The sequence below is a fragment of the Squalius cephalus genome, assembly GCF_949319135.1.
Source record: "Squalius cephalus genome assembly, chromosome: 18".
In the NCBI taxonomy this organism is placed as follows: domain Eukaryota; kingdom Metazoa; phylum Chordata; class Actinopteri; order Cypriniformes; family Leuciscidae; genus Squalius; species Squalius cephalus.
Genome location: NC_137139.1, coordinates 13,493,223 through 13,513,654, shown reverse-complemented (window position 1 = coordinate 13,513,654; position 20,432 = coordinate 13,493,223). Strand labels below are relative to the sequence as shown.

The 20,432-nt window shown below is 39.7% G+C and overlaps 2 protein-coding genes across 3 annotated transcripts; one reads left to right on the top strand and one right to left on the bottom strand.

Moving 5' to 3' along the window:
• sla2b (Src like adaptor 2b) lies at positions 1–7,176 on the top strand. 2 transcript variants are annotated; one of them, XM_079848899.1, is made up of 8 exons: positions 1–382; positions 1,995–2,131; positions 4,053–4,152; positions 4,244–4,330; positions 4,646–4,749; positions 4,926–5,075; positions 6,008–6,140; positions 6,547–7,176. In XM_079848899.1, exons 2-8 carry the CDS (start codon positions 2,041–2,043, stop codon positions 6,677–6,679), a joined length of 798 nt encoding a protein of 265 aa, XP_079705025.1. In that variant the 5' UTR covers positions 1–382; positions 1,995–2,040; the 3' UTR covers positions 6,680–7,176. The 2 variants fall into 2 exon arrangements, with proteins under 2 accessions (XP_079705025.1, XP_079705026.1); XM_079848900.1 differs by having other exon boundaries at positions 3–382; positions 6,011–6,140.
• A 905-nt stretch (positions 7,177–8,081) lies between these two features.
• exosc10 (exosome component 10) lies at positions 8,082–18,610 on the bottom strand. The gene is made up of 25 exons (XM_079848898.1): positions 18,441–18,610; positions 18,141–18,277; positions 17,820–17,943; positions 17,460–17,564; positions 17,185–17,338; positions 16,991–17,099; positions 16,808–16,883; positions 16,610–16,720; positions 16,391–16,534; positions 15,925–16,115; positions 15,636–15,792; positions 13,382–13,530; positions 13,248–13,298; positions 11,818–11,929; positions 11,636–11,683; positions 11,481–11,556; positions 11,283–11,395; positions 10,136–10,228; positions 9,991–10,059; positions 9,716–9,809; positions 9,565–9,638; positions 9,275–9,491; positions 9,126–9,187; positions 8,982–9,052; positions 8,082–8,906 (listed from the first exon to the last, which is right to left on the bottom strand). The coding sequence occupies exons 1-25, from the start codon at positions 18,561–18,563 to the stop codon at positions 8,876–8,878; spliced, it is 2,691 nt and encodes an 896-aa protein (XP_079705024.1). The 5' UTR covers positions 18,564–18,610; the 3' UTR covers positions 8,082–8,875.
• Between the last annotated feature and the right edge of the window lie 1,822 nt (positions 18,611–20,432).

Below are 20,432 nucleotides of genomic sequence, written 5' to 3'. Positions count from 1 at the left end.
GTGTTGTGTTAGTGAAGGTAAAACATGATCAAACCAGCATCTTCTAGTCTGTTCTCACTGTCAGACATCTGCGTCAGCAAAGGAGTGACAGTTAGACCTGTTCGTCACAGGAAACTACAAGTGTGTAGTAAATAAGTCTGCCTTCCTCCGTGTGCTTGCTAAAACACTGAGACGACCACAGCAGCATCTCACAGTACCACTTCACCTGAAGCCGAGCTCAACTACTGAGACAAGACAACTAGCCTCTGATCTGTGCCAAAATCACTCCAAATAGCTTCCTAACTCCACGATCTCAGTTTTCAGGCCTGTTGCATGCGCAGGTGAGGAGGTCTGTTTCCTCGAAAAGAAGGATTGTCATCAAAGCTATCTTGAAGACCATGAGGTGAGTACGCAACTTTATGCTCACATTTTGGTCTATTTAACATTGTTTTTGCTGACCGCTATGAACTTTTATACATTTAGCAGGTTTATCCAAAGCGCCTTACATGAATTTAGATTCATAGAATTAAAATAGTTTTTGGTTGGGAGAAAGTCTGGCCATTTTAACATTTTTTTTGTTATGTGTATAATAATGTGTAATAAGAATGTGTTTTGTGATTGGTCTAAAAGAATGTCTATGTTCATAATGTAAACACATTATCTCAGACTTTAAAGTTATAATCTTCAATCTTGAATCATGAGTCAGAATCATCTTAAAAAGTGTGCGCTTGCACAGACGCCTTGCTTCAAAGGCAATTCAAAGAAATGTGCGGGTTTGTGTGCCATTTTGAAGTTGTTTGATACTTTCTAGTTCAGACTTGAGAACTCTTAAAGTCATGTTAAATGGCTTAAATATTGTCTGCATTACCACAACAGGAAGTCAGTAACCGTGTTCTAATCTGTGACTAAACCTTTATCGCCATACCTATGAGATATAATGTTAAATATTCAATTTTTTTTTTTTTTTTATATGATACTGCCGTTTAGTTGTCGGTTGGTTGGTTTGTGTGTGATGGCTGTGTTGGTATGTAGCACATGTAATCAGTTACGCATGTGTTATTTCGGTGCCCAGGGTATGAGGTCTGTAATTTGGACCTGGAGACCCTGATGACCTAGTGAGACCCATCTGTGGTACCAGGTGACCATCTGCTCGGTAATGTGGGACCAGTGCCACGCATTACAGTATAAAGAAGAATAGCCCTCAAAGATCACTAATGCTACAGTAGCCCTATGAGGGTGTTGAATTCATAGTGACATTGTGCAATCATTAAAAATTATTAATAGCAGGAATTGAACTAGAAGGTTATTACAATGTAATAACATGTAATAAGACTATATGATGTAGAAATACTGGAAAATGTATGTGTGTTGATGGTATTTTAGCAGAGGAAAAACATTTTTTTTATCATCAGACCATCCGATTAATTTTCCTTCAAAAGATTTACAGTGATCTTTTATCACACCATGTGAAGGGCACCGCAGTGGAAAATTGTACCTCAGCACTTTACTGTCGCTTTATCATAATATAAGAGTCATATTAAGAGAATGAGTCACGTTATATTATGATTTTACCTCAGACTGTGATATTTTACCTTGTATTTGCATACTGAATCATTTTAATCTGTTGGATTCGCTGTACATGTTTCACATAGATTGCATAAATAAATTCATCGTGATGTAACTGAGCGTGACAGAAAAAAGTAGAATGTGCTCAGCATTGCACCAGATCTATTTTTAGAATGGCAACCCTTTTTTTTTTTTAATCCAAGTTAAAAAAGTGTGTGATAGTGAAAGTGCTGATGGAAAGTTTTTTTTTTTATCAAAGTACACAAGTGGTTTGTCGACATCCTTCCTCTTTACATTGAGAGCATGACATAAGAAAGCAATGGTCGAACTAAACTGATTTGTTGGTTCATTCGTGCGTGTCGTTTTAGTTTTTTATGCTTTTTTATGAATATCAAGAATCAATACGAATCATTCAGTGCTAAAAAAAAATCTCGCTCTTCTGTCCTTAGATTTTGGTTCCTGTCAGCATTGTGCACCTAAACACTCCAGAGGAGCATGGGCAGTCGGCCCAGTAAAGACCGGCGCGGATCCAGCGCGCATGCTGTTCTCTTGGACACGGAGGAAAGAGCTGACCCGCTCTCCATGGGTGAGTTCAGCACTGCAATACACACTTCATATGTGCATGAGGCCCCACTGATCTCAGAACAGTGGCAACACTGCATGTAGAACAGAAGCGTAGATATACATGTGGGGTTGTGGTAAATGCTGCAACTGCAGCTTTCAGTGGCGCTTTACAAGCACTCATTCGTAAGTTGAGGATTTTCAGTGCGTAAATTTTCCCACAGCGTTATCAATGATAGTCTACACAGTAAAAAGTGATCAGTGACTTATCTTTAAAAAAAAAGCGAGGAAACCCGTTGCCTTAAAGTTAAGTAAATAACCTTTATGCGTAATTGAAAAAATTAAGTTATGTTAACAACTGTTTGAAGTTAAGTTCAAACAACTTCATTTTTTCAATTACATAAAGTTTATTTACTTAGTAAAAAGTGATCAGTTGACACTTTTTTAAGGTTTCCTCACTTTTTTTGTGTGTGTGTATTTAAAAAAAACATCTTGTTAATGTTATGGTAAAAACTGGGGGCTAAGGTTACAAAAAATTCACAGTAAAAAATATATAGACAATGTTCAGGTATTACAGGATAACAGCTGTATATTTCATTAAACGAAGTAATATTAACAAATTAGTCTACCTGAACTACCAAAATATGATTTGTACAAACTGATAACTGCCATAATAGTACAGGGGAACAAATAAAAAGCCACAAGATTAATCAGAGTTCATCATAAGTGTCCTGTCCATAAAACATGACCAATAAGCTTATATAGTCATGAACACAATACAAAATGTGGCACAAAACACCCTAATCTACATAACTGATGATGAAAATAAAAACCAATGCTATATAAATCAAATATAATCAAATGCGATACACAGGTTTATTATCATTAGCTAAAACTAAAACCATAAAAACATTTTCATTACTCATTCATAAAATAGCCAACGATTTTTGCTTATTTTATTTCAGATAGTTGCCAAAGCAACATTTCTCATTTTCATGTAAAGTTGAAGTACCAAAATAACTAAAACTAAATAACAACAAAAAAAAAAACTTACTTAAAACTATACAGACAAAAAAAAAAAAGATTGCTAAAGCTTCAACTAAATTTAAAATGAAACCCTATATATATATATATATATATATATATATATATATATATATATATATATATATATATATATATATATATATATATATATATATATATATATATATAATCAAAATATGTGACCCTGGATCACAAAACGAGTCACATTTTTTTTAATTGAGATGTATACATCATCTGAAAGTTGAATAAATAAGCTTTCCATTGATGTATGGTTTGTTAGGATAGGACAATATTTGACCGAGATACAACTATTTGAAAAAAAAATCGAAACATTGAGAAAATCTCCTTTAAAGTTGTCCATTTATGTTCGCGATTGTGCTGCATTCACTCACAAAAATATTTTTTATATACATTTACAGTAGGAAATTTACAAAATATCTTCATGGAACATGATCTTTAATTAATATCCTAATGATTTTTGGTATAATTTTTATATATAATAGTAATAGTTTATATAATACTTTTTTATATGATAGTATTAAAATGATACAAAACTAACACTGGTGATGCATCACGCAGGGACTTCTGGGAAAGCCTTTAAATTATTGGCTCATGTTTTTACTCACACACACACAAAAAAAACATTTTATAATGATATGCTGATTTAAATGAAGTATTAAATAGATTTAAAATAAATTGTATGGTAATGTACTTCCAAAAACCAGGAAAGATTGCATATAATACGATGTTTAACAATTTAGAATTTTTCACTATAAATATTAGGGTAACTTTAACAGGTTTTTACTTTAGGTCATTTTTAATGATGTTTTTGGAGGTGCTCTTATAATACGAGCACAGCAACAGGCCTAAAGGTGTTGTTTTGGTGTGTGTGTGTGCAGATACGGGTAGATTCGTGGTGGTGTCCCTGTATGACTATCCGTCCAGAGGTCCAGGGGACTGTGCCATCAGAGTGGGAGAGAGGCTCAACATTCTGTCAGAGTAAGTGTGCTGTTGCACAACGGTGCCTCGTAACAGACAAGCGCCTCAATCCTCCGTGCGAGAATCTGACACTATAATGTGTGTGTTACAGTGAAGGAGAGTGGTGGAAAGTAAGTTCGTCAGCCACAGGAAACGAGAGCTACATCCCCAGCAACTACACTGCCAAAGTGTACAACAGGTGAGCTGAACTCACACAAGTCGACATCTCCGCCTGTGTGTTCCTGCAGTGCGTACCTCATGACTTCATCACCTCATGGTCAGGTGGTCTGGGAGAGGCGGTGGTGATGATGTCAGCTGTAGTGGGGTTATCTTTGAGTGGGGTGTAGAGTGGGCACAGCTGGATACAGTGTATCATGTTGGGGACGTACTGTACCCACAATCACCTTGCTGATCACTCGCTTACTCACATGACGAAAGATTCTACCTACTGCTTTTTCCTTCTGCTCTGTTGATTTTGTCCTCACACTCATCAATCATCTGTGTGTTCATGTAGGTGGCAGTTTTTGGGTCTCAGCAAACAGAAAGCAGAGGAGCTTCTGATGCTCCCCCATAATCAGCCCGGCTCCTTCCTCATCAGAGAGAGCGAGACCGTCCCAGGTACAAACACGCTAATGCTAGCTGGCTAATACTATCCTACCAGTTTCACCTTCCCAACGATAAAACTCAAGATTTTATTTTTGCTCATAGTGTATTATAAAGTGTATTTTTTCTTTAGAAAATGTCAAATCTAAGTTTGTATGAATTGCTCATGTTTGTTTGTTTGTTTTCCCCAGGTCACCACTCTCTGTCAGTGCGTAGGAGCAGCTCTCAGGAGCGCTCTTCTGTCAGACACTACCGTATCAGCAGCCTCGAGAACGGCTGGCTCTACATCTCACCCGGACTCACCTTCAGGAGCCTCGCAGACCTGGTCGCACACTATTCAGGTACGCAGACTCACAGATTAAGGCCATTAAGCCCGTGTGTCCACCAAAGTGGGTTTTCCCAAGGCTAGCGTACGTGTCCGATTGTTTTCAATAGAAGCACTGCGTTTTTTACCAGTCGCCGAGAGTTGAAGATTGTTCAGCGCTCATCACTGTCACTTTTAACTCAGCTGTCCAATCACAGTGGAGGAGGGGCAGGACAAACACAACACTGACCAACCGTCACATTTCTGCTTGTTCAACGACAACGAACGACAACAAGCACATCAGTTTTGACAAGTCTGTAGGTTTCCTGCGGTATTGGGCTACTTTTACACTGTTGCCGCAGGTTGAAGAGACCCCCCCCCCACCCTGTAACTCAATGTTACCCTCTGGAACGCAATTTTTACCGGCAAACCTCCAACCATATTTTTACTAAAAATAAAACAAACAAAAGAACATGGTTATTGTGGTTAAACCATGAGAACCACAAAATAACCATGGTTTTGCTACACTAACCATAGTTTAACCATGGTATTTGCAGTAAAACTGCAGTTATTCAACCTTATTTCAAAGTTATTCAAAAGTTATTCAGTTATTCAATGCTGAATATAAAACAACCATGGTTAATTTTCGTAAGGGTTGGGCTAGTTTAAGCCTTTTTTGGGGTGTGTTTTAGCAACCCTGAACACATCTCACATTCAGCAAGCTAAGAACGCTTTGGTGAACACACGGCCTAACTCATTATTCTGTGGCATTGCTGGGTTTATGGTTGATACATGACTTGGTTATGCACTAATAGTTCTGAAGACATTCTATAGACATCATATGGTACCTAGTTATTACCCAGTTATACTATAATAAGTATGTACATGGGGAACAGGACTGTAAAATAAAGTGCTGCCCACTTTTGTGTAAGTGTTGTGGCCTGAGGTTAACTGTGAACTATCCCTCAGAAGTATCGGACGGGTTATGCTGTACTCTCGGGGAGCCGTGCTTTATCCTTGGATCTAACAATGTTCCCGTTGTAACCGGCCCCCCTCCGATTGCCATGAAGAGGCCCACTATAAACTGGAAAGATGTGGACAGGTGAGTCAAACACATCATAATCAATCCTTCAATGACACACTAGGACTCATTTACTCTCCCTCATGTTGTTTCAAACCTGTATGAGTTTCTTTCTTCTGTTGAACACAAAGGAAGATATTTTGAAGAATGTTGGTGACCAGACAGTTGATGTAGCCTATTGACCTCCATAATAGGAGAAAAATACTATGGAAGTCAATGGGGTCCAAAAACTGTTTGGATTTTGACATTCTTCAAAATATCTTTCTTTGTGTTCAACAGAAGAAAGAAACTCATACAGGTCTGAAACAACTTGAGGGAGAGTAAATGATGACAGAATTATCATTTTGAAGTGAACTATCCCTTTAAGGGCTTCACAATGAGCCATGAAAACCTAGTAGAGCAGTGTGTAATCGAGCTCTCTTCACAGCTCCATGATCTTCGGGCAGAGTAAAGAGGGTGCGGAGGAGTCTCTGGTGAGCGAAGGACTGAAGGAGGCCATCAACTCGTACCTCTACATGACGGAGGAATGCGAGGACTGCTGTCAGCTCTGGGAAACATGACAGGACGATCGCAGTGAGACTTTGAGGACGAGTGTTTGAATGACTTTGGATTCTTGATGCTGGGATCTGGGATGACACACTTTCATACATAAAGAAACTGACCCAGAAACGAAAAATAACCCCAAAAATGCATCTAAGCGTCTGTTTTCATTCGTGTATTTCTTTGAAGAGATGCGTAAAAATTGTTTAAGAGCGAAAGCGGCGTCGGGTGAAGCTCCCGGCCGATGAATCGCACTGACTCATTGCTGTTCTTCCAGAGTGGGTGATGCTGGAGACAAAGCTGTCACAGTTTCCTGTGTGCAATCGCTCCTGGCGGACATGAAAGAGAACATGACTGAAGGAAAGAACGAGAGGAGTGTGTGTGTGGGAGGGGGAACACAGCTGGGTGGCGTACGCACCCATTTCCACGCCTCTCACACTTTCTGGAACTTTATCATCCACTTGCATTTGTTACAAATATCATCGCAATCATAGAATGGCGAGATCCATAACAAGAACTCCAGAGAAGCTTTATCCGTGATACCAAAGATACTGCGATATCGCTTTTTGTCGAAAATCCCAAATGGCATGAATGTTGTGAAACCTTGTAAATATATACAGTTCCTTAAAGGGATAGTTCACCCCAAAAATGCCAATTTTTGTCATCATTTACCCTCATGTCTTTCTTCTGAAACATATATTTTAAAGAAAAGTTTTGGTTCCCATTTACTTTCTTGATATTTATAAAAAACTACTTCAAAAAAAGAAAGGCATACCGCTTTTGAACGAGGGTGAGTACATGACCATTTTAATTTCTTGCAGAACTATCCCTTTAATGGACTTAACATCAGTTATGCTCTTTTAAATAAACTCGAAAGAGAAAATCTGTTTATCAAGCATCTTGAATGAGGTGTTTCCTGTCAGTGTTTGCACCTATTGTTCAATAGAGAACCGCAGTCGAGCAGCAGGAAGTGAAGGTTTGTGCGTGCGGTCTGCAGCGGAATATTTATACCAAATAAGTTCTTTAGAAATGTTACAGAACACTTCAGAGAACAATCTTTAGAAATTAAAGAATTTGTCATCTTTTTATCCGTTACATCAAACCAGTTTCTCCTTCACATCACTGATGACAGAAGCATTTATGTGTTCACATAAAGATTTCCATTTTACATAACCTTGGCTGCGTTTCCCAAAAGGCTTGAGTGGATTGTATAACTATTGCCACCAATGGTCTCTATGATCAACTTAGGCTTGAAGCTTTTGGGAAACAGCCGTTGACGGGCTGTATGTTCCTCAACATGTGATCGTGAATGTTTGGCATGGTCACATGCATGCGACAGGTAGAGCTCAATTACATTGCAGTGCCACCTAGAGGAGGTAGTGTATTGGCGCTAAATGAATATGTACAGTGGCAATTAGAGTTGTGAATATTATTGTGTTGGAGATATCAAACCAAGCAGTTTATTATAAAGAAAGTGATACACATTAATTAAAAATGTCCTTGTTGCAGTGCAATTATACATACGGTGTAATATTAACTACATGCACTTACTATAGGGTTAGTTGTGTGTGAAGTTATTACATGTAACAAGGGCAAATTGTTCCCTAAGCAAAAAAAGTTACATTTTATTTTAAGGTGTCTTTGTTACAATGTAATTACATTTAATTTTACACAGTACTTAAGCATGTACTTACTATAGGGTTAGGATTTGGTTTGGTTTAGGGTTAGCTGTATATGATTATGCATAATTTATAGTTATTGCTATAGTAACTACATGTAACAAAGACAACCAAAAAAAACAAGCGCACACTCAAAGGCTTTCCGTTATAAAAGTATTGACACTGTGGTTTTCACATCATCAGTGGATAATAAGTGATATGAACTTCATTAACAGCTACTCTAACACACTTACATAAACAGCCACTAAAAAGCAACGACACCACAATCCTTTATTTGATATAATTAAATATCAACTTTTGGCAGTCCTAATTCATGTACTAAAATAAAAAAACTATTCCAAAGACTCCAGAAGAAACATGAAGCATCTAAGAAGAATTTCCTAAGTTTAAAATCTCATTTTAATGAAGGAGAACGGATCAAATTAAACAATAAGTATACAAGCACTGTCAGAACAAATTCAGTCTGCAGAACATGTAGGACGCTTTTAAAAGGAAAACAAAAAAAGGGGTGGATTGTACTTCATCAGTTGAAGACTCCTATCTCTTGGGCCAGTTGTGGCGAAACCCTCTGCAAACAGAATAAACAGAACATATAAATGCCTTTTTAATCCAGCGATGACTTACAGTGAGAGCGTCACAGTACCTGTCAGATTTGGCGGGTAAGTAAGACATGCTCCTTCCTCCCCCAGTGTTTTTCTTCTGTCCTTTTTTTTTCTGAGAATCAAAATTGTTTAAAGATTAGATCAGAGATCATGCAAAGCTGAGAGATTTGTGGAAAGGTCCAAACCTTCTGCTTGGGTCCACGCGCTTGTCCGTTCGGATCGAACTGTGAACTCTCTTTCAATTTACCTGTGTTTAAAACACAAACAAATGAAGACAATACACTGAAGACACCAGCAGGAAAACTAAATGACAGAAACAAGGCAGATCTCTTACCATCGAACATTTTGAAATTTGACTGGCTGTAGTCATAAGGTTGAAACTCTTGAGGAACTTCAGGCTCTTGAACGATTTTCTGCTTCTGTTTTTTCTGCGCAGGTTTTGCGGGCTGGTCAGCCACTGACGTCTCGCTTTCAGTCTTCGAGTCTTTAAGACTATCTTCAGCAACATGACTGGCAGCTCTCTCTCTTTTCTGTCCAGCCTGCTTTGCTTCCTAAAAACACAAGAAGTTAGTGTAAAACCAACAAGAAGCCGCTTGTCAAATTTGCGAGCCGAAGCTTCCTCACCATTACTTGCTGCCTGACGGTGTGAACCTTTTTCAGCGACTCCTGGTAGCTCACTTTGACTCGCTTTCGTTCCTCTAAAAAGACAAACTCAAGCAATTACGTACATATACAATCGCTTTAGACTACACAGAGTTTCTTGTGTTGTTTGTACCTTGAGCTTTCTTGGCCTGTTCTCTCGCTTGCTGCTTGGCCTGAGCCTCCTTCTGCTGCTGCTCAATACTCTGTAATTTCCACCGGTTATGAATCTGTTTTCAACAGAACAATGAAAAGAGTCAATAGAAGCAAGTAGTCAATAAAACCAGAGCTCCTTCACTGCATCTAGAATCATTTTGGAATATCTGTGACTCCCTGAATCCAAACTAAATCATAGTTGTTTTATATATACTACAACACCAAGAAAAAAAAAAAAAAAAAGAGAAACTATACCTCATAAATCTTTGAAGATGGGTCATATTTGGCATTTGTTGATATGTGAATGTCCTTTGATGGTAAATACTGAAAACAAGCATTGAAATATCAGTGCAAGTACATACTTTAGACAAAATCCATCAGCTAGACTGAAGTATTGTACCATTCGGAAGGGGTTGTCAAACGAGTCCATGATGCTGTGTGCTTTCTGCTGTGCCACTGTCAGATGAGCAGGAGCTGCTTCCTCATCGTCATCCTGAAAAACACATGACACTCCCAAATCAATACTAAGACCATTACAACTACAACATAGTTGTACAACATAGACCTATAACGAAGGCCTTCTGAGGGTAATCCGTGCAGTTTTGTCGTAAAAATATACATATTTAAAACTTTATAAATGAAAATATCTTGCTTCCGGTAGCGGTCGACGCGCGTTCACGGCAGATGGATGCCGGCGTATGACGTAGGGTTTGATTTAGCTGTACTTCGTTCTACGTCACGACGCTTCCTACGCTACGTCCTACATCATACGCCAGCATCCATCTGCCGTGAACACGCGTCGACCGCTACCGGAAGCAAGATATTTTCATTTATAAAGTTTTAAATATGTGGATTACCCTCAGAAGGCCTTCGTTTATCCCCCTGGAGCCGGATGGATTACTTTTGTGAAGGATGCATGCACATTTTGGGACTTGAAGGAGTGGACCCCATAACTTGACATTATAACCACTGAAAGATCTAAGACATTTTCTAAAATAACTGAAAATGTGTTCGTCTGAAAAATGATTGACATATGCATCTCGAACGGCTTGAGGGTGAGTAAATCATGGGTTAAATATCATTTTTGGCTGAACTATCCCTTTAATACAATAGATTGCTGTAAAGCAAGCAGCTTTATAGTATTACACATGAAAAACAGCATCAGTGTCATTTTCTACAATAAAGCAGCTCTCCAGTGTGCTCATGTTTTCACTCACAGACGTCTGACCTCCTTCCATGTAAAAGAAGACGGAGCCTCAGTCACACCAACCTATAATGTAATCGCCACGGACCAATGGGAGTTCGAAGAGCCTTTACCAGCCAAAGTGAACTTTTTTAAGAAAGTTAGTTTTGGCAAGCAGGTTCGAACTCCTGAATGAACACCAAACGAACCTCATTTTCGCCTGATTTTGTTCGAAATGACGTCACAGCGGCTCATTCTTTAATTTCGCATGAAATATATAGAGGCCTTTAACCACACTGCCTATTTGTCATCAGCACACCCAAACATGCAAAATGAAGGACACTTTTCTTTTCAAATGTCCTACCGCAAACAGTCGGATTTTTGCTGAAGCCATCAGCCCATGCGAGGATTGTCCCTCTCGGTCCACGCTTTCATTCTCCTCTTCTGAAAACAACACTCCTGGTTTGGTTGGGGTTTCTAAAGACACATGGAGAAAACAATTTAGCGATTTTCACGTCTAAATGGAAAGGCAAATTAAGGTATGGACAATATCTAGACCTACCAAAGGAAGAGAGGTCCAGGAAATCACTTTCAGACGAGCGGGAGGTGTCATGGGGTCCGAATAAAGTCAACTGTGGCTAGAAGACGACAGCAAGAGCTACTCAATAATACAGCTTCTTATATGGCAGTTAGTTTCTCTCACACACACACACACACCTTTCTTTTAGGGGTCGTTGATTTCTTCTTTATAGAAGGTACCTCTGCCTGAAGAGAGACAACACTATTAGTAGTAGTCAAGGTCTACAATTTCATATTGATATTGCAAATTATAGGACTAATACATTTATATCACATTAGTGATAGTCAATCAGTCAAGTGGTGTTTGTATGAGCGCACACCTTGAGTAAAGGAATCTCTCGAGCTTCTTTGACCAGCTGATGAAGCTCATTGATCTGCTGGCGCACTAGTGGTGGAGTGGGGTTACAGCAAGCGATGATGCCCTGAGGCTCCCTGCAGGGAAAAACACATCCGTTTATACAGTTTCCTCAGAGAGAGAGAGAGAGAGAGCAGCCGCCTTACAGCTTACAATAGAATTTTATATTTAAAGGATATATCACAGTGGGAAAAAAAAGGGCTTCAAATACACTAGTCCACTCCATTTATTGAAACTAAACAGCTTGTTCAGAAATCACCATGGTTGTGACGTCACTCAACACCCATGTCTACATAATATCTGAAAAACAACCATTTGAAAAACGATCATTAGCAAATGCCTGCAAACTATGCCACTGCGGGAGGTTAGCCAATCATAACAGAGGACATTTACATACACTACTGTTTGGTTAAAATAGCTGTTCTCTATGTGAATATATTGCAAAATGTAATTTATTCCTGTGATGCAAAGCTGAATTTCCAGCATCATTACTCCAGTCTTCAGTGTCACATGATCCTTCAGAAATCATTCTGATATGATGATTTGCTGCAAGAAACATTATTATCAATGTTGAAAACGGTTGTGCATGCTACCTTTTTTCAGGATTATTTGTCTTTACTGTCACTAGTGATTCTAAGGGTCAGTAAGATGGTTGAAAATGCTCATTAAAGGCCAGTTCACACCAAGAATGATGGAAGTCAAGATAAAGATAAAAAAGATAAAGTTAAGAATAATTTATTATTGGTGTTAGTATTATTATTACATTGAGATGTAGCTAAATTCTACTGTGCAACAGTAATATATTTGTCAATTTCTTTTATTTTGACAGGTTGCTGTGAAGACCTTTGTTTTTCTGTGCGTTTATGATATGATGATAGATTTTCTCAACTGAAACTGTAAAATGCTGATGAAGTGACTCTCAGAGCGGCTCTGGAGATGAAGTTCATGCATTCAGAGGCTGGAAACACTGCGAACGTCACACTTGCTTCAGTGTTTGTGTGGGAAAAATACCATTCATTCACACAGACACACGCAGAACATCCATGATTCATAATGAAATAGTCTTTATGCAGTTTAATATTCACAGACTAGTCTATTTCGTGACTTAATTTAGGTGTACTGACCTGCTTTTTATTTCTTCATCAAATTTGACAAATTCCATGAAATTCCACGTTATACAGAACAAAATCACTATCTTTATAGTTGTTGTGTGAATTCAACTATTCTTTTATATTTACAATGATTTTTAGAACTATATCTTAATTGTTTTAGTCATTGGTGTGAACAGGCCTTAAAAAAAGTATGACTGTTTTCTGAGCAAGAAACCTTGAAGAACAGTGCACCTTATGGAGAGAAAATGAAAACAAATTAACTTTAGGGCTCTTTAAAACTTACTTTGGAAGCTCCTCTGCGATCTTCATCATCATGTGGTTTGGTAAGATATACCTGTGGAGAAACAACATGTTCATGATCACAATAACTATTAATCAGTCAACAGACGCATGCATGGAGACGGTCGGGGGCGTCACCCAGTGCTCTCGTCTTCCTGTCGTGCCAGTTTGTCTCTCCAGGCGTACAGCAGTCTGAACGCTGCCAGCTGCTGCGTGTTGAAGCTCTTCTTCTGCTTGCGGTACAGCTCCATGTACGAGTCCTCCGTAAAGATAGGCTTCACGTATTTCTAAAGAGAAAGAGTACAAATATTCACGTCAAACAACGAATCACTATTTTTAACTGTTTTTTTTAATTGATTCCATCCATCCACCCACTGTATCTCCATCCATCCATCCATCCATCCATCCATCCATCCATCCACCCACTGTATCTCCATCCATCCATCCACTGTATCTCCATCCATCCATCCACCCACTGTATCTCCATCCATCCATCCACTGTATCTCCATCCATCCATCCACCCACTGTATCTCCATCCATCCATCCACTGTATCTCCATCCATCCATCCATCCACTGTATCTCCATCCATCCATCCACCCACTGTATCTCCATCCATCCATCCATCCACCCACTGTATCTCCATCCATCCATCCACTGTATCTCCATCCATCCATCCACCCACTGTATCTCCATCCATCCACTGTATCTCCATCCATCCATCTACTGTATTTACTGTATCTCCATCCATCCATCTACTGTATCTCCATCCATCTACTGTATCTCCATCCATCCATCCATCCATCCATCTACTGTATCTCCATCCATCCATCTACTGTATCTCCATCCATCCATCCATCCATCCATCTACTGTATCTCCATCCATCCATCCATCCACTGTATCTCCATCCATCCATCCATCCACTGTATCTCCATCCATCCATCCATCTACTGTATCTCCATCCATCCATCTACTGTATCTCCATCCATCCATCTACTGTATCTCCATCCATCATCCATCCATCCACCCACTGTATCTCCATCCATCCATCCATCTACTGTATCTCCATCCATCTACTGTATCTCCATCCATCCATCCATCCATCCATCTACTGTATCTCCATCCATCCATCTACTGTATCTCCATCCATCCACTGTATCTCCATCCATCCATCTACTGTATCTCCATCCATCCATCCATCCATCTACTGTATCTCCATCCATCCACTGTATCTCCATCCATCCATCCATCCACTGTATCTCCATCCATCCATCCATCTACTGTATCTCCATCCATCCATCTACTGTATCTCCATCCATCCATCCATCCATCCATCCATCCATCTACTGTATCTCCATCCATCCATCCATCCACTGTATCTCCATCCATCCATCCATCCACTGTATCTCCATCCATCCATCCATCTACTGTATCTCCATCCATCCATCTACTGTATCTCCATCCATCATCCATCCATCCATCCACCCACTGTATCTCCATCCATCCATCCATCTACTGTATCTCCATCCATCTACTGTATCTCCATCCATCCATCCATCCATCTACTGTATCTCCATCCATCCATCTACTGTATCTCCATCCATCCATCCATCCACTGTATCTCCATCCATCCATCCACTGTATCTCCATCCATCCATCCATCCACTGTATCTCCATCCATCCATCCATCTACTGTATCTCCATCCATCCATCCATCTACTGTATCTCCATCCATCCATCTACTGTATCTCCATCCATCCATCTACTGTATCTCCATCCATCCATCTACTGTATCTCCATCCATCTACTGTATCTCCAGCCATCCATCTACTGTATTTACTGTATCTCCATCCATCCATCTACTGTATCTCCATCCATCTACTGTATCTCCATCCATCCATCTACTGTATCTACTTTATCTCCATCCATCCATCCATCCATCCACTGTATCTCCATCCATCCATCTACTGTATCTCCATCCATCCATTGTATCTCCATCCATCCATCCACTGTATCTCCATCCATCCATCCACATTATCTCCATTCATCTATCCATCCATCCATCTACTATATCTCCATCCATCCATCTACTGTATCTCCATCCATCCATCTACTGTATCTACTTTATCTCCATCCATCCATCCATCTACTGTATCTCCATCCATCCATCTACTGTATCTCCATCCATCCATTGTATCTCCATCCATCCATCCACATTATCTCCATTCATCTATCCATCCATCCATCTACTGTATCTCCATCCATCCATCTACTGTATCTCTATCCATCTCTCTCTATCTATCTATCTTAATCAAATCAAATCAAATACAAAGTGATCAAATGCACAGAAATTATGAAAGGAAGTGTTTGCTATGAAGAAATCCGCCCACACCTTGAGCGAGAGGTCTCTGCTTTTCGCCCAGACCTGCTGAATGAGGGCAGGCTGCCCGTTGCCCATATCATACAGGTCAGCTCGGACTCGATCATACACGTACAGCAGGTAGTGTGTGTCAGCCTGAGCGTACTTCAACATCTCATCTGGCAACGGTCTACAGACACAACACACACCATATGAATGACCACAGCAGAAACACTGCTGTAAAACGGAGTTAATGCTGCCCTACATAATGAGTTTGGGTCAATAATAAAGGAGAGTTGTATTAATGTACAGAAAGTATTACCGTATCCTCCAGTCTGCCAGCTGGTAGCGTTTATCAGAGTTCACGTTGCAGTAGACTTTCAGGAGATGGTCAAGGGAGTTTCGGCCGAGGTTTAGGCAACGCGCGGCATGATGGGTGTCAAACATGTTGACCACATAGAGACTGAAGTCCTTCTGTAGCCACTCAATGTCAGAGTCAGCGCCGTGAAACACCTGCAGGAGCGTCACGTGCAACATCAACAACATGAAGACGTCACCACATGCCACTGAACATGCAGAACTTGATGTTTTATCGAACCGGATGCTGAATGTTCAGTTTCATGCAGATGCACGTCACAATAGGGAAGAACAGATTGTCACAGCTACGTTTCATGCCGAATTTAAGATATGCGTATGCAAACTTCATGACAAGCAACTGCCAACTATTAATTTACACCTTGCAGAAACACATACAATCTAAGTGGGTGACTTTATTAGAAAAGCATCACCTTCACAATGGTGGGGTCGGTGAAAGTCTCGTTTAGGATGTACATTTCACTGCGCAGTTCCAGCGTGTCTATGATGAAGTCCTCCTCCCGCGTCGATATCTGCATCAAACACGTGATTCCCAAAAAGCTTCTGTAGGAATGATGCTGTAGACGGAGAACTGGTGTGAATTAAAAACTTCCATGATTAGCAAGCATCAGAAAAACTGAACACGCTCATACCTCCAGGTCCACAGCGAACTCCGACATCTTGGCCAACTTCTCATTCATAGCAACAAGATCATCTAAAGTATTGATGAACTGACAAGCGGACTCAGCAATAGGTGTATACATCTAAAAAAACACAATAATTGATGTTAAATCCAAATGAAAACAGTCACAGTTCCAGACAAGAACACAGATGATGAAGACGACATTGACCTGGGCATCAGGTTTACACTTCAGACTCTCTGGCATGACCAGATGGTCCAATTCATACTGATAGGGGTGAGAAAACCTGGAAAACAGCGTTTACAACAAGACTAGCATTAAACACTGATGGGAAATGACTAACAAACACACTAGATGGCTTTACACCGGATAAATGACAGAAACGTCTCTTACATGTCGTCCACATGCTCTTTCGTTCTCTGCTGATGGATAAAATCCGCCAGCGCAGCAGGAACATCTAAATCCTCCGGTCTCTCCTTACGAACGTGTTTGTCGGCAAAATCTAAATCACACATTTGGTTACATTGCTGGCCGCAAAGGCAGATAAACACACATTTTTTTTTTTAAGTATTTTTTAACACACTCACATGATGGCAGAGGTTTCTCTGCATTGGGTTTGATGAAGATTTTAGAGACAAAAGGAGTGTTGCTGTTATCCACTTTGTCCTTGAACTTGAGTTGTGGCCGCTGGATGTTTTTAGCGTGTAAAAGGCGAAAGGTCTCTGTGTTGCGTTCTCCTCCCTGGAAAGAGAAGAAAAGCCGCCGTCATGCCTGAACCTGCTCCTCTACACGTTCTCAAATAACGACACCCGTTCAGAAATGTTGTCAGGTCAAAAAGAGGATGACGCGCTGAGAAAGTAACCTTGCGATTCCAGCTGGACACGACGATCTTGGGCGGCTGATATCCAGTGGGCATCACTGGCTGCTGGGAGCGACTCACACCAGAGGCCTCGTCCAGGAGAATACCCTGAACACAAGTCACAAATCAAACAGATATAGCCTATGGAAAGCATTAGGAGGATAGATTTTGATTGGTTATCAATTGATTATCAGCTGGAAAAAAACACGTTCTGAAAGTGATTCCTCTGTGTGTGGTGTGTGTTGTTGTCATGCGTGTCATAATTCTCATGGTTATTGTTCTTGGTGTGAACGGGTTAGGGTTATAGACCTATATGGACAGAAACAATAACACCAGAAGCTTGAATCTTAAAGAATCTCGTACCACTTTCTCAAGGATGGCATCATTTGAGTCCACCACCAGGTCAAACCTGTCCTCCTGTCCAGTCAGTTTGTTCCGGTCTCTCATGTGAGATCTACAGCCATGATGCTGCATGATCCTGCTCATACTGTCAGAGAAACACACAGATATCAGTACAATATGATGTTCATCCACCCCTCAAGTTCTGTTGAGGTCCAACAGATGCTAATGCTGTATGTAGTAATTAGAGCTGATCTCGATTCAAACACCCACGAGATCTTATTCCTAATATATATATAGGACCGTGAGGGTCCACTGGGCCAGTGCTTGAGTGGGGTGTTGTACCAGTGTAAGAGTCGGTCCCCCTGTGAGGCGCAGAAGTGCTGGAAGGCGGGGAAGCTTCGGTACAGGTCAAACTCATCCCCGGCTGCGGGAAGAGCTGCGGACGCCTTCGTGGAAGACACCACCGCTCCCAGGCCATGCTGTGGAAACAAACAACACTCCAATACATTCACTGCAACTTCACATTTCGAAAATATAACTCCCAAGCATTACTGCGTATGCACGCATGGCCACTCTTTCCACGCTGCGCTTGTGTTTACAGTTAGTTACAGCGGGATTTACGCACTGAAACGACCAACCGACCTTGACAAATGCATCGACATCCTTGAATCCGGGACAAAACTCTGTGTCTGCCTCTGGTTCTTCGGCTAATGAAGAATGATCACTCTGATTAACGGTGGCAGCACTGCTCGAGGAGGCAGCCATATTGAAACATTAATTCGCGAGAAAACCTCTTCTTCTTTGCCCAACCGTGTGTGTGTCGACTTCAGCCAATGTCGCCACCTGAAGGACAGTTCTCACTAGCAGTTCTTACAGTGACTAGCCGTGGAAAAAGTCAAACTGACATTCAAAGACTAATAAAAACTATTGAGTTTGATATCTGCATCTGCATCCGACTGAAGACATGGGCAAATGTTGACATGAAAAAGCGGAGCACACTGAATCGGTGGATAATCAAATAAAGCCTGTGTGCAGAGATGGGCATAAATACATGGAAATGTATTTAAAATACAAATACAAAATACTGGGTGAAAAAAATTATTTAAATACAAACAGTATTTTGTATTTTGAAAATACACAAAATACATGTGAAATTGGCCATCCAGTGCAGGTATAGGTCACAGTGAATGAAGAAACTTAGGCCTTTCTTTCGTTCTTAAGAAGAATTAAGAAATTTCTTATTTTCTTTCTTTCTTTCTAGCAATTACAAATAAACGTATGCATAATAGCAGCCATTTATATACTTATTTCAGGTTACAATGTAGTCTATTACTTGTGGTGAACACAATAAAAAAACTTTTCTGCTATCTAGCAAAGAATATGGATGGGCGATATGACCAAAATCTCAATTTTACTTCACAGTAACAATATCATGGTTTCACAATTCTCAATATCAGTTTTGATTCCACAGAATAAACTGAATTTCAAACTTTTTTTGCAGGAAGTCCAATGCTTTTTAAGTAATTTTGTTTAGTTTATGTAAAGTTGATTTGTTTCTATAAGTTTATTAAATTAGAAAGTGTATCTAAAATTTATTAGAATTAATTTAGATTCATTTGACACTATTTACCCCTTTTTGATTATTATTTTTTATGTACAATAAAACTAAAAGCTGAAGATGTTTGTGTAGTATCATTCATCAGTGTTTGTTTTTCCACTCCAACGTTCCAATAATCCCTGTCCACTAAAAGCTGCACGGATACTTGCTTATCCCACAAATAGGCCCATCTATGTAAACGATTTAGAAAAAGTTCCATCAATTCAAACTTTTTATCATCGCTATGATATGTAGTGTCATATCACCCAGCCCTAACATGCAGTAATGCTTTAAACACATGATAAAAATCAACTATTCTTTCTTTTATTCTTTCATGTTAACTGAAGTGAATAATGCACTATTTTAACTTTAATCAACAAGTAGAATTGATCATGACATTCTCACCTTATAAAAAAGGAAAAGAAGAAATCGCTGATCCAGTGCTGAGCTAGTGAATGTCTGAACTAGTTGATGCACAAAATCAATACCCTGATAAAGAGGTTGACTGGCAAAAAGTATTTTATGTATTTTGAAAATACAAAAATACTCATCTTAAATGTATTTAAATACAAATTACATTAGATTTTTTTCCAAAGGCTTTAAAATACAAAATGCAAAATAGTATTTTGTATTTCAAATACGTATTTTAAATACACGTATCTATCTATCTATCTACATCCATCTATCTATCTTCTATATCCATCCATCTATCTACAGTATCTCCATCCATCCATCTATCCATTCATCCATCCATCTACTGTATCTCCACCCATCCATCTAATGTATCTCCATCCATCTTTCTACTGTATCTCCATCATCCATCCATCCATCCATCTAATATCTCCATCCATCCATCCATCCATCCATCCATCCATCCACTGTATCTCCATCCATCCATCCATCCATCCATCCATCTAATATCTCCATCCATCCATCCATCCACTGTATCTCCATCCATCCATCCATCTACTGTCTCTCCATCCATCCATCCATCCACTGTATCTCCATCATTCATCCATCCATCCATCCATCCATCT

Coding starts and splice junctions, on each gene's coding strand:
- exosc10 (XM_079848898.1), bottom strand. CDS start 18,563: ATGGCTGCCTCCTCGAGCAGTGCTGCCACCGTTAATCAGAGTGATCAT. Junction 13,531..15,635: donor GCAGAGACCTCTCGCTCAAG/GTGTGGGCGGAT, acceptor CTTTCTCTTTAG/AAATACGTGAAGCCTATCTT. Junction 9,810..9,990: donor CATCTTCAAAGATTTATGAG/GTATAGTTTCTC, acceptor TGTTGAAAACAG/ATTCATAACCGGTGGAAATT.
- sla2b (XM_079848899.1), top strand. CDS start 2,041: ATGGGCAGTCGGCCCAGTAAAGACCGGCGCGGATCCAGCGCGCATGCT. Junction 4,153..4,243: donor AGGCTCAACATTCTGTCAGA/GTAAGTGTGCTG, acceptor TGTGTGTTACAG/TGAAGGAGAGTGGTGGAAAG. Junction 6,141..6,546: donor AACTGGAAAGATGTGGACAG/GTGAGTCAAACA, acceptor CTCTCTTCACAG/CTCCATGATCTTCGGGCAGA.